Source organism: Odocoileus virginianus, chromosome 15, assembly GCF_023699985.2.
Source record: "Odocoileus virginianus isolate 20LAN1187 ecotype Illinois chromosome 15, Ovbor_1.2, whole genome shotgun sequence".
In the NCBI taxonomy this organism is placed as follows: Eukaryota; Metazoa; Chordata; class Mammalia; order Artiodactyla; family Cervidae; genus Odocoileus; species Odocoileus virginianus.
In genome coordinates this window covers 58,239,394-58,253,081 of record NC_069688.1, presented here as the reverse complement: position 1 = coordinate 58,253,081, position 13,688 = coordinate 58,239,394, and the positions used below count along the sequence as shown (strand labels likewise).

The following is a 13,688-nucleotide window of genomic DNA, read 5'->3' as shown; positions in this document are numbered from 1 at the left end:
CAGAACGGTCCCTTTAGGCCAAACCACACCTGGTGGCACATCATCTCAGGCTATCCAGGGATTTAGTTACACAATGCTTGAGGAACTTACCTGAAGACCAGGAAGAAGAGACACATTTTTCATTTCTTTTTCACATATTTATTTGTATTCTTTCAGAGAAAAAGAAAATCACTTTATAATAGGAAAGGAAAAAAATCTAGGGAAGTGCCAAAGCAACACAAACTCTGATGTACTCTCCACCCAAACTCAAAAAAAAAAAGTAGAAATTCTCTCAAAAGAACAGAGTAGCAGGCAGAATGCATTCCCTTTTAAAGCTGATTAAAGAGTTGTCATTCTTAGGTTGTACAATATCTCTTCATCCTTATAAAAAGGAAACTCATAACAGCTGAGCATAAAGCTGTATTCAGGGTTGTCTGCTTTCCTCCAAAGTGGAAGGCTTAGGGTTTCCACTGATCACTTCCCAGACAGTTGTTTACTGCTCTGAAATATAGTTGTGAACATACATCCTGCTATAAGTCTCCTCTCTAACATCTGTATGTATCTATCTAACATCTGTATCCATCTGGCAAATCTTGCAAAATTTTAACAGAATGCTGTATCCTAAAAGTCTGACATTTCTGAAGAGTCTGAAGAATCCTTGGGAATAAATGAGAAGCTGAAAGTATCATCTCCCACTACAGCAAAGGCTTACCATACATCTAATAGGTAACTGTTAAGTGAAATGTATTCCTCAGGCCTGATCTCTCCCTAGATTCCAGACTTGCATATCCAACTGCATACTGGACATTTCCAATTGAGTGATGACTTGAAGGTATTTCACACTCAACTTGTCTGAAACAAAATATTTTCCACTGCCCTTCTTTATTCTGGTCCCCCTCCACACACCAAACTCTTCCAGTTTTCCCATTTATTTTACCTAGCTATTTAGGTCAGATTTGGAAATTTGTGATTCCTTTCTTTCCACTGATTCAATCCTTCAGCAAGTCCTGCTGCTCTTTGCTTAAAATATGTCTTGAATCAAACCATATTCTACTGCTTCCATCACCTCTACCTTGGTTCAGAGCACATTACCTCTTGCCTATTCCACTCCAACAGCCTCCTGATTAGCTTCATGTCTTATTAGCCTCTTCTCATTCACACACCCCCCATGATTCATTCTCTAAACATCAACCAGGATGATCTACTTAAAGGTAAAGCATTTCACATTTCATGTCTCTCTTTTGCTTCAAAATTTTCATGGCTCCCGTTACCCTGAGCACACACTCCCATCTCTGATGGTGGCCGACAAAGCTGCTATGAAACCCATTACCCGCCATCTGCCTCTACAAGTCCTAGCCCCTGTAGCTGCCGACTTTCAGCACGCCCTGAAAGGAGTTCAGGGAGGCAATCAGGGATGAGGCATTCTCTGTCCAGGGGAAAAAACTGGCAGAACAGGCCTTTAGAGAGGTAGGTATTTCCAGGAGAAGATTTTACAAGCCCAATTTCTTGCATCTTCTTTTATTTAAACAGATAATTTTATTATTTATTTATTTATTTTGACCGCTCTGAGTCTTCGTCGCTCTAGTTGCAGTAAATGGGCGCTGCCCTCTAGCCGCGGTGCAGGGGCTTCTTGCCGTGGCAGCCCCTCTGGCTGTGGAACACGGACTCTGGGGGCGCAGGCTTCAGCAGCTGGGGGCCCAGGCTCTAGAGCAGATGCTCAGTAGTTGTCCACGGGCTAAGCTGCTCCAAGACATGTGGGATCTTCCCAGCGTGTGGGATCTTCCCGGCCCAGGGACTGAACTTGCATCTCCTGTATTGCAAGGCAGATCCTCTACCACTGAGACACTAGGGAAAGCCCTTTGCATCTTCTCATATCTAGAAAAACACTAAATTCATTAGTGTAGGGACATCTGCTCCTCATGACTAGTAGCAACATTCTGCCAAAATGAGTGCTTCATTGCATGCATACCCCTTTCACTAAAATCACATATATGCTGACTGCTCCCTTACCTCTCTGGAGCAGTTTCCCAGGGCTATCTGAGGGGCTGTCTCCCAAGCTATGTTCCCCATTTTTCCCCAAGTAAAGCTTAACTCATAACTTTCACTTTGTGTATTTTTTCATCAACAAAGCTCTTCTGGTCTATCCTAGTCTAGACCTGTAACACTTTCTACCATACTTCCCCCAAGTCACTACACTCTGAACAACTGTCCTCTTTGTTTTAAAACAGCATGTTTTCAGCCTGTTGTTCCAGCTGCCTGACATACTCCTCCCTTAATCTTCCAACAACTGATTTCAACCTCTTTTTCAGGTGTCTGAGCAGTTGTCATCTCTGAGATATCTTTTCTGAACACACTGCCTGAAATACTCCCCACACGGCCAGTTAACTATCCTCGTGACCTGCTTCATTCTCTTCAGTTTCTGGAATTGTAAAGCTTGCCAAAGGTATCTTTCACTGAAATGTAAACTCCTTGTCATCTGGATCAGTGTAACAGGTGCTCAAATATTTGAAATGGTTGAATGAAATATTCCTTGATTAATGTTTTCAAGATGTTCGGTAGAGCCAGGAGGGCAGGCGGGCATCATAAAATAGAACCATGGAGCTTTATTCATGGAGCCTGCTGAATGGGATTATAACAGAAAAGGATTGTAATAGGAAATGGGCTTGCCAGAGTATTGGGAACCTGGAAGAAGATACACTTCAGTAATGTTTGGGCTCTATTTTCCCTTCATATGGTCTCAGTGAAGCAGATTTTGATTCAAAAACTGTTTTGTACAAGTAGAGCACAGGGAACTACATTCAATATCTTGTTAATAAATTATAATGGAAAAGAACCCTAAAATGATATAAATATGAAACTGAATCACTTGGCTATACACCTGAAACAACATTGTAAATCAACTATATTTCAGTTAAAAACAAACAAAAAAAGAATTATTTGGAAAAAAAATCTCCTTAAATGGAGGATGAGCTTCAGCACAGCACAAAATCAAGCTTGCCTACCTTCCCAGTATCACAGCAGGTACAGACCCTTACTGGGAGCTTCAGGAGCTGCTTTCAAATATGCTGCATCCATTTTCCCTCACTGTGAAAACTGGTTTCTGGTGGGTTTTCAGAAACCTTGGCAAATAAAATGAGAATTGAATTTAATCTTGCAGGTGGTAAGTGTAGATCCCTGGGTTGACATTATCTGTTCCTGCCAATCCACAGCCAACCTTAAACTCTGCAAGGATGCAAGGAGGTTCAAAAATTTAAGACTGCCCCAAGAGATTAAAGAATGCCAGCTCAGTGCAATGGACTGAATGTCATGACCCCCTCAACATTCATATGTTGGATCCTACCCCCCTTCAATATGATGGTATTAGGAGGTGGGGACTTTGGGAGATAATTAGGTCATGAGAGTGGAGATCTCATGACTGAGACTGGTGTTCTGAAAAGAACTCAAGAGAGCTCTCTTGCCCTCTTTCCGCCACATGAGGATACAAGCAGAGGTCGGGGGTCTGCAATCCAGAAGAGAGCTCTCACTAGACACTGAATCTGTTGGATCCTCCATCCTGGACTTTCCAGACTCTAGAACTGTGAGAAATAAATGTTTGCTATTTAAGCCATCCAGTCTATGGTATTCTGTTATAACAGCCTGAATCAAGACACTCACTCTATAGCATCTAGTGAAACTCTAGCCGAGTGTAGGACGTAGCTCTAAGTGAGATAAACTTTGCCCCACTGTAAAGACTTTAAAATGAGGAACTATTTTCACTGACATTTCTTTAGGGAGAGGACATAAGAGAATCACTGAAAACATACCTTGCTTATTGTACAATTTCTAAGTAAGATGTACAAAGGCTCATATTAAATAACTTACCTCTCCAGACAGGAGTCAATTTACTTTCTAGTCACTGAAAACATTTCCTCAAGCAACTGTGAATTTACGCACTTTTTAAAGTGAAACAAGGTGAAAAGGAAATGTCAATGCCTTCTAAAATGTTTCATAGGTAATCTAAGTTTGTTCTCTCAATAAAGGAGTATTAACCTCTTCATTGAAGTTGATTTGAGGTAATTTTACGATTAGGACAAATGTACATGAGCATATTACATTAGATGGAAATGAACAGTTCTTCAGTTCTTTTAAAAAGGATTTGCCTATAAACATATCTAAACAATTCTCCACAAGGTCACTGATAACTTTCATGACACTAAATTCAAATGACATTTTTTAGATTATATCTGTTTGTTCTTTCTTGTAGCTTTTTACATGTTTGATCATTCCCTTCCTGAAATGTTTTCTTCCCCTTGATTCTGTGGTAGGACAGTCTCCTGGTTTTTACCCTACATCACTGGAAGAAACTTACCAGCCTTTTTGCAGGTTCATCTTAATGTAATTGGCCATTGAATGTGGGAGTTTCCCAAAGCTTTGTCCGGGGCTCTCTCATTGCATGCTGTTCTTTCCCTCTAAGTGGGCTCATATAAAGCTTCCAACTTTTTAACATTTTGTACACAGAGAAAATGATAATCATTGTATATAGATACTCAGAGCTGGAGGCCATGGTCCTAAAGGCTTCTGCTACTCCATGGATAGAGGAAAGTTAACATTTCACACATGTATGCTCTATCTCATCACAATCCATGGAACACTGGTGGGATCTGGGCAACTCTAAATCAAGATCCACGTATTTGGCTATCACCAACATGTAACACAATTTTATATTTTCAGCCCAGGCCTCATGATTAGCCCTGCACCCCTAGATCCAGTTGCCTATCTGACATCGCTTTTTGGATATTTGAAAGTACCTTAAATATATCATGTCTAAAACTAAGCTCATGATTTATATTTTTCAAAACTTGGTCCTCTTCTGGTGTTCTCTATGTCTCAGTGTAAGCAATCATACCAAGTTGTACAAGCCAGAATTCTAGGAACTATCCTGACACTTCCTTCTCATTCCTACATTTAATCTATCATCAGCCCCTCTTCAGTAATTCCTAATGCCTTCTTATCTATCCACCTCTACCACTACCTGAGTCCAAGTTACCATCCTGGCATCCAGTCCCATCATTTCATGGCAAATAGATGGGGAAAAAATGGAAACAGTGACAGACTTTATTTTCTTGGGCTCCAAAATCACTGTGGTTGGTGACTGCAGCCATGAAATTAAAAGATACTTGCTCCTTGGAAGAAAAACTATGACAAACCTAGACAGTGTATTAAAAAGCAAAGACATTACTTTAAGGGCAAATGTCCGTATAGTCGAAGCTATGATTTTTCCAGTAGTCATTATGGACGTGAAAGTTGGACCATAAAGGAGGCTGAGCACAGAAGAATTGTTGCTTTTGAACTGTGGTGTTGGAGGAGACTCTTGAGAGCCCCTTGGACTGCAAGGATACCAAACGAGTGAATTCTAAAGGAAATCAACCCTTAATACTGGAAGGATCAATGCTGAAGTTGAAGCTCCAATACTTTGGCTACCTGATGCAAAGAACAGACTCATTTGAAAAGACCTTGATGCTGGGGAAGATTGTAGGCAGGAAGAGAAGGGGATGAGAGAGGATGAGTTGGTTGGGTGGCATCACTGACTCAATGGAATTGAGTCTGAGCAAGCTCCGGGAGAGGGTGAAGGACAGGGAAGACTGGCGTGCTGCTGTCCGTGGAGCTGCAAAGAGTCGGACACAACTGAGTGATGGAACAACAAATGCTACAGGAGAAGAGCAAAGAAATACCTCCAGAAGGAATGAAGAGTCTGGGCCAAAGCAGAAACAATGGCGAGTTGTGGATGTGTCTGGTACTGAAAGTAAACTCTGATGCTACGAACAATATTGCACAGGAATTGGAATGTTAGATCCATGAATCAAGGTAAATTGGAAGTGGTCAAACAGGAGATGGCAACAGTGAACACTGACATTTTTTAAACCAGTGAACTAAAATGAACCAGAATGGGCGAATTTAATTCAGATGATTGTTATATCTATGACCATGGGCAAGAATCCCTTAAAAGAAATGGAGTATCCCTCACAGTCAACAAAAGACTCTAAATGCAGTACTTGGGTCCAAACTCAAAAATGACAGAATGATTTCAGTTCATACCAAGGTAAAAAAACTCAACATCACAGCAATCCAAGTCTATGCCTGAACCACTAATGAAGATGAAGCTGAAGCTGAACAGTTCTGTGAAGACCTACAACACATTTTAGAACTAACAGGAAAAAAAAGATGTCCTTTGAAACACTGGGGACTAGAATGAAAAAGCAGGAAGTCAACAGATACCTGGAGTAACAGGCAAGTTTGGCCTTGGAGTACAAAATGAAGCAGGGCAAAGGCTAACAGAGTTTTGCTGAGAAACACTCATCATAGCAAACACCCTCTTCCAATAACACAAGAGAAGACTCTACACATGGACATCACCAGATGGTCAATATTGAAATCTGACTGATTATATTCTTTACAGCTGAAGATGAGAATCTCTATAGAGTCAGCAAAAACAAAACCAGGAGCTGACTGTAGCTCAGATCATGAACTCCTTATTGCCAAATTCAGACTTAAATGAAGAAAGTAGGGAAAAACCACTAGGCAATTAAGTCATGAACTAAGTCAAATTCCCTATAATTATACAGTGAATGTGACAGATAGGTTCAAGGGATCAGATCTGATAGAGTGTGTCAGAAGAACTAAGGACAGAGGTTCGTAACATTGTATAGGAGGTGGTGATAAAAATCATCCCCAAGAAAAAGAAATGCAAAAAGGCAAAATGGTTATCTGAGAAGCCCTTATATATAGCTGAGAAAAGTAGAGAAGTGAAAGCTCAAAGGAGAAAAGAAAACATATACCCATCCGAATGCAGAGTTCCAAAGAATAGCAAGGAGAGATAAAGTCTTCCTAAGTGGACAGTGCAAAGACACAGAGGAAAATAATAGAATGGGAAAGACTAGAGATCTCTTAAAGAAAATTAGAGATACCAAGGGAATATTTCATGCAAAGATGGGCACAATAAAGGACAGAAATAGCATGGACCTAACAGAAGCAGAAAAGTTTAAGAAGAGGTGGCAAGAATACTCAGAATAACTATACAAAAAAGGTTTTAATGACCCAGATAATCATGATGGTGTGGTCTCTCACCTAGAGCCACTGACATTCTGGAGTGTGAAGTCAAGAGGGCCTTCAAAAACATTACTCTGAACAAAGCTAGTGGAGCTATTTCAAATCCTAAAAGACGATGCTGTTAAAGTGCTGCACTCAATGTGCCAGCAAACTTGGAAAACTCAGCAGTGGCCACAGGACTGGAAAGGGTCAGATTTCATTCTAATCCCAAAGAAAGGCAATGCCAGAAAATGTTCGAACTACCACGCAATTGCACTCAATTCACATGCTAGCAAGGTAATGCTCAAAATCCTTCAAGCCTGACATCAACTGTATATGAACTGAGAACTTCCAGACGTACAAGCTGGATTTAGAAAACTCAGAGGAAACAGAGATCAAATTGCCAACGTCCATGGATCACAGAAAAAGCAAGAGAGTTCCAGAAAAACATCTACTTCTGCTTCACTGACTACACTAAAGCCTTTTACTGTGTGGATCACAGCAAACTGGAAACTTCTGAAAGAGATGGGAATACCAGACCATCTCACCTGCCTTCTGAGAAACCTTGAAACCTTGAGTATGCAACTCAAGGAAGCAATAGTTAGAACTGGACATGGAACAACAGACTGATTCAAAACTGGGAAAGCAGTATGTCACCCTGCTTATTTAACTGATATGCAGAGTACATCATGCTGGACTTGAGGAACTCAAGCTAGAATCAAGATTGTTGGAAGAAATATCAATAACCTCAGATATGCATATGACACCACCCTTATGGCAGAAAGCAAAGAGGAACTAAACAGTCTCTTGATGAAAGTGAAAGAGTAGAGTGAAAAGCTGGCTTAAGACTCAACATTCAGAAAACTGAGATCATGACATCCAGTCCCATAAGTTCATGGCTAATGGATGGGGAAAAAATGGAAACAGTGACAGACTTTTCTTTCTTGGGCTTCAAAATCACTGTGGACAATGAATGCAGCCATGAAATTAAAACACACTTGCTCCTTGGAAGAAAAGCTATGAGAAACCTAGACAGTGTAGTGTAGCAGGGACATCACTTTGCCGACCAAAGTCCATCTAGTCAAAACCATGGTTTTTCTTGTAGTCATGTACGGATGTGAGAATTGAACCCTAAAGAAGGCTGAACAGCAAAGAATTGATGCTTTTGAACCGTGGTGCTGGAAAAGACCCTTGAGAGTCCCTTGGACTGCAAAGAGATCCAACCAGTCCATCCTAAAGGAAATCAACCCTGAATATTCATTGGAAAGACTGATGCTGAAGCTGAAACTCTAATACTTTGGTCACCTGATGTAAAGAACTGACTCACTTGAAAAGACCTTGATGCTGTGAAAGATTGAGGGCAGGATAAGAAGGGGATGACAGAGGATGAGATGGTTGGATGGCATCACCGATTCAATGGACATCAGTCTGAGCAAACTCCAGGAGATGATGGACAGGGAGGCCTGGCGAACTGCAGTCCACGGGGTTGCAGGCAGTCGGAGGCAACAACAACAAAGCAAAAGCCGGAAGACCTCTCGTGGCCTAGTCTCCAAAGTCACCCAGGTCTCTATTACAATATTCTGTTGGCTGAAAGCAATCACAGTATCAGTCCAGATTCAAGGAGAAGAACTGTCCAAGGAGTTGAATATCAAAAAGCATAGTTCTTAGAAGAGGAAGGAAAGTCTCTGGAGAACACGAGCCACACCAGCCTGTCCACTCCCCTCCTGCAGCACCTCTCCTATTGCAGTTTGCACTCTCACCACACTGGCTTCCCTCAGGTCCCGGTACTCACCATCCTCTATCTTGCTAAAGGCTTTTGCACATACCTTTTTTTTTTTTTTTGCTTAGAGTGTTCTTTTGATCCCCAGTTTGCCAAATTAACTACTGTGCAGCTTTCATACCTAAATTAAGTCTGAGGAAAGCCTTTCCTGACTTTCCTAACCAGGCTAAATCTTTCATGATATCTTCTATACTCCCAGGGCACGGGGTATATTTTTAGCACGGTCCTCTTCCCCACTGCACTCTATTTGTCTGAATGACCACGTAATTCTTGTCTTAGTTTCCCCCACTAACCTGGAAGAACAGCCACGTCTGTTTTGCCTTTCTTACCACAGAGCCTGGCTAGTATTCCAGTATTTACTTTCTGAATAAATAATAAACAGAAATAAACTAAACAAATGAAATATCTCTGTATAACAAAGTACCCTTTTCCCTACAGAATTATAGTAAAGTAGATAACCACATTCCCATATTCAATGCATAAATAGACAACCCAAATATAAACCATTTTTTCACAGATGACGTCTCATGAATTTAGATGTCATATTCATTTGCCACATCCTACCTATAAAATTAGCAGATGAAAGCTAGTAAATATAGCTAAACAGAGTAAGTTTTGTGGTATTTTTCTAATCTCCTTTCAAATGAGGCTAAAATGCTTCAATTTTAATTTCTATGATTTAAAAAAAAGCAGAAAAGTATACCAAATGGAGAGGTGATTTCCTACTCTACACAGGAAGCCAGTACTGATAGCAAAGACCACTAGAAGCATTCCACTTAGAAACGCAGTGGGATTTGATACATAAATGAAATGAGACAGGAATGTGAACTGCCTCCCTCTATGTTATCAATAAAGAAGTGAAACTGTCAGTTGCTCAGTCATGTCTGACTTTTTGTGACCCCATGGACTGCAGCCTCCCAGCTCCTCTGTCCAGGGAATTCTCCTGGCAATAACACTGTAGTGAGTAGCCACTCCCTTCTCCAAAGGATCTTCCTGACCCAAGGATCAAACGTGGGTCTCCTGCATTGCAGGCAGATTCTTTACCATCTGAGCTACAACTTGTCTATAAGTAAACGCTCTATCAAGTTTCCATTTGAAATGAAATATTTCATCTTGTGGTGAGATCTCACATTCCTGTTCTTAGAAAGTTACACGAATAGTGAAAGGTTGAATTGAAGGAAATATTCACTGTGCTTAGTCATTCAGTCATGTCCAACTCTCTGTGACCCCATGGACTGTAGCCCACCAGGCTCCTCTGTCCATGGGGATTCTCCAGGCAAGAATACTGTAGTGGGTTGCCATGCCTTCCTCTAGGAATTGAACTCAGGTCTCCTGCATTGCAAGCAGATCCTTTATCATCTGAGCCACCAGGGAAGCCCAAATATTCACTAGTTATGGCTATTAGCCCACTTATAATTACCTAGACTTAAAAAAATTTTTTTGAAGATTGGTTAATAGCCATAATATTCACTAGTTATGGCTATTAACCACTTCTACAATTTTTTTTAAAGTCTGGGTAATTATAGATGGTAATTATCATAAGCTAAAGTTCTTTATCAAAAAGTACATTTTATTTCTGGGCTTTTGAATCCCAAGCCTCTCAACTCTAATTCTTGTCAACTACTGAAAATATCTAGTCTAGGGAAAAACTGTTTCTTGCAATCTGAAATGATTCAATCATGTCTTTACTTATTCTTTCTCCACATGACAATGTGGATTCCATGAAGGCATGAATTTAGTTAGTTTTGTTTACCTAGAGCAATCTCTGGCACATTGTCCTGACCAATGAATTACTGAATGAGTGACTCGCACTGGTCTTCTAGAATCAGATCCTATGTATTACTCAAAATATTTATCAATATTCTTATTTGTTATTTATTAAGAAAAATATTTTGCCAAAAATGCAAAAAAAATGCCTTTTACTTATCATTTATGCTTCTTGCTTCCTGGGTATTATGCCATATGAACTCAGTGTCTCTAATTATCTAACCAGTCTCTATGACCAGTTAAGAAAAAAATTCTACAATAGGTGGAAAGAGCTTTTGGCTAAGTCCATTGTTAAGAACAAGACAACAAGCCCAAATTGGAATCACTTATGCAGACCTGTGTTCAATCTCTGGGTCAGGAAGACCCCCTGGAGAAGGAAATGGCAACCCACTCTTGCCTGGAAAATCCCATGGTCAGAGGAGCCTGGTAGGTTACAGTCCATGGGGTCAAAAAGAGTCAGACATGCCTGAGCGACTTCACACTCACCTTTCACCTTTCATGCTTCCCCCAGAAATGGAATGCTAACCTAATCAATCAGGAATCTCCTGATCAGTGAGACAACCCGCCTGAGAGAGACCTAAAGAAAAATGACCTTGCCACGATCAATCCACTTTTTGCTAGTATAATTTCCTTGTCCCACTACCTTTCGCCTATATTGGTCTTTAAGCTTTGTACTGATAGCTCCTTGGAGTTCCTTTCTATATGCTAGGCGGGATGCTGCCTGATTCATGAATCAATAAATGAAGCCAATAAGACTTTCAAAGTTTACTCAGTTGAATTTTGCTTTATAACACATTGAATTTCTTTGTTTGTTAGAAGTTTTCTGGAATAAAACTTCATTTTCTTAGTGACGGAGCTGGAATTTGTACCTTATTGTGTGATTTCAGAAGTCTTATCAGATTAAACAACTGCATGGCAAATGCTAAATAAGTCTACAAGCAGATCCATGAGTATGACCATTTTTGTGGGATAATTTAGCTATTATTTGACTAAAAATTAAAAAAAAAATACCAGATAGAGGGCATGAAAATCTGTTATAAAACAGTTTCTTGAATCTAAACTCTGTCTCTCAATAATTTGTCAAATATTTTGTCTTAAAAAGGTGACTTGATAAGTTGAAACAGTCATTAATAAGTATTGAAACCTATTGGAGGCTATAAAATTTAGATAATAGTAAATATATTTACATTAAATTTGCCCGTTAAAGGAAATTCCCCCAAGTGGTCCTCTAACACAACTTTAATGCTGGCCAACAAACATGACTTGTGGGTTTTCAATATGTGAGTATCTGTACCATTTTGCACCTTATTTCTCAACTCATCAATCACACTGAATTATTGATGACTAAACATCTTTTTCCTTTGTGCTGCTTCTTGTTAGGTGTGGATTAAGATCTAGTTGCTGTTTTTTAAAGTTATAAAGTGCTCAACAGAAATTTTAAATGCTCGACAAGTTCAACCTGCTCCACAGATGCTCCAATTTCAGACCTGAACTTAGAAAAAGTTGTGTTACAAGAAACATGATCCAGTCACATTTTCAAAAGCATTAATGTGTGCATCCTTAAACCACTCACATTTATCCAAAACAGAGATACACAACCTACATTTGCAAGAGCCATATTTGACCAATCTTTTCACTAGTCTAGCCTTCTGTTTTTTCAGTCTAGCCTTCCATTTCCTATAACCCCTGACTCTGCTTTCCAGTTATCTTTAACTCCTGACTCTGCCTTATTTCTGCTATAGGCTTAGAACAAGGATAGTTACTGGAATAATTGAATAGTTTGCTAAATAGATATCCCCTCATTTTCTTCAGATCCCACTGCCATCAAATTTCTTGATTCCACCTTGAGAAGAGAAATAAAGAGAAATATGCTATGTTATCCAGTCCATTTCAGTCTCAGATATGCACCAAAAATATTCCATCTTGCCTTCTATTCCTTTGCATTTACCACTCAAACTAACATACTCCTTACAAGCAGCAGTAATAAGGGCAGAGGTTTCAGATGCATCAGTAACGTCCATTTTTTCTGGGAAGGCAACTCCCTGATTGAACGGAGTATGGTGGGAGATGCATATTTTTCAAACTAAGCCCTTTCAAGGACAGACGCCAAGGTTGAGCAGTACTCTGGCTTCTCGGCCACCCGAAAGGAACTGTGAATGACTACGGAAGATCTGCACCAGACCATCCAGATGCAGTTGAGGAGCTGCTGCGAAACAGCAAAGCCCAGCCTGGGAAATTCATGTCACATCCCGTACGTGGGTCAGAAGGGGCGAAATGCAGACCCACAGAGCAGGGATAAGACAGGCTGCAGACACATACATCCCTTATCGGTGGGGAAGAAGGGGCGAAACACACACAGACACACACACACCCCAAACTACACCCCGAGAAAGCCCTTGGGGCGGGGGGCTCCAGGGCAGGCTGCCTCCCACTTCCCCAGCCTCCGCCTCCGAAATCGCGGTCTATTGAATGTCCGAGGCTTCCCCCCTGTGAAGTGCAAAGGGCCACGCCGGCCTTACCTCGGGGGCTGCTGTCCTGGAGGTACGGGGGCGCCGTGGGAGTGACACTCCCCGAGTGGGACGCGGACAGCAACGGCGAGCGCTCGTCCACGCCGTCAGCAGCCATGACTGCGGCAGAGGCGGCCGCGCAGGCCGAGTCCGCGGCCCCGGGAGGCGGTGTCGGCGGCGCGGCCGCTCGGAGGACCGGGCTGTGTCACACGGTAGGAGGCGGCGGGGCGGGGCGGGGAACGGGGGGCGGAGGAGGGCGGGGTGGGGAGAGGGGAGGGCCCACTGGGGAAGACCGCGGGGAAAGGGCCAAGTCACCGCCAGCACAGAGGAGCTAAGGGATGCAAGGGGTACCGCAAGCGCAGAGGAGCTAAGAGATGCAAGGGTCACCAAAACGCAGAGGAGCTAAGTGGGATGGAAGGGTCACCAAAATCACAGAGGAGCTAAGTGGGATGGAAGGGGTGCCAAAATCACAGAGGAGCTAAGTGGGATGGAAGGGTCACCAAAATCACAGAGGAGCTAAGTGGGATGGAAGGGTCACCAAAACCTCAGAGGAGCTAAGTGGGATGGAAGGGTCACCAAAACACAGAGGA

General features: G+C 41.6%; 1 protein-coding gene and 1 long non-coding RNA gene across 2 annotated transcripts in view; one reads left to right on the top strand and one right to left on the bottom strand.

Annotated features, from left to right (window-relative positions):
* Nucleotides 1-3,586, top strand: part of LOC110122491 (uncharacterized) — a 67,850-nt gene extending 64,264 nt beyond the window's left edge. Inside the window, exons 3-4 of the long non-coding RNA XR_002309244.2 lie at nt 2,289-2,422; nt 3,137-3,586. This is a non-coding gene — a long non-coding RNA (uncharacterized lncRNA). The remainder of the gene's footprint in view (nt 1-2,288; nt 2,423-3,136) is intronic.
* PIP4P2 (phosphatidylinositol-4,5-bisphosphate 4-phosphatase 2) overlaps nt 1-13,323 on the bottom strand; it is a 64,410-nt gene extending 51,087 nt beyond the window's left edge. The window contains exon 1 of the mRNA XM_020870010.2: nt 13,111-13,323. Coding sequence (XP_020725669.2) covers nt 13,111-13,216 — 106 coding nt within the window. The 5' untranslated portion in view covers nt 13,217-13,323. The remainder of the gene's footprint in view (nt 1-13,110) is intronic.
* Nucleotides 13,324-13,688: the final 365 nt, after the last annotated feature.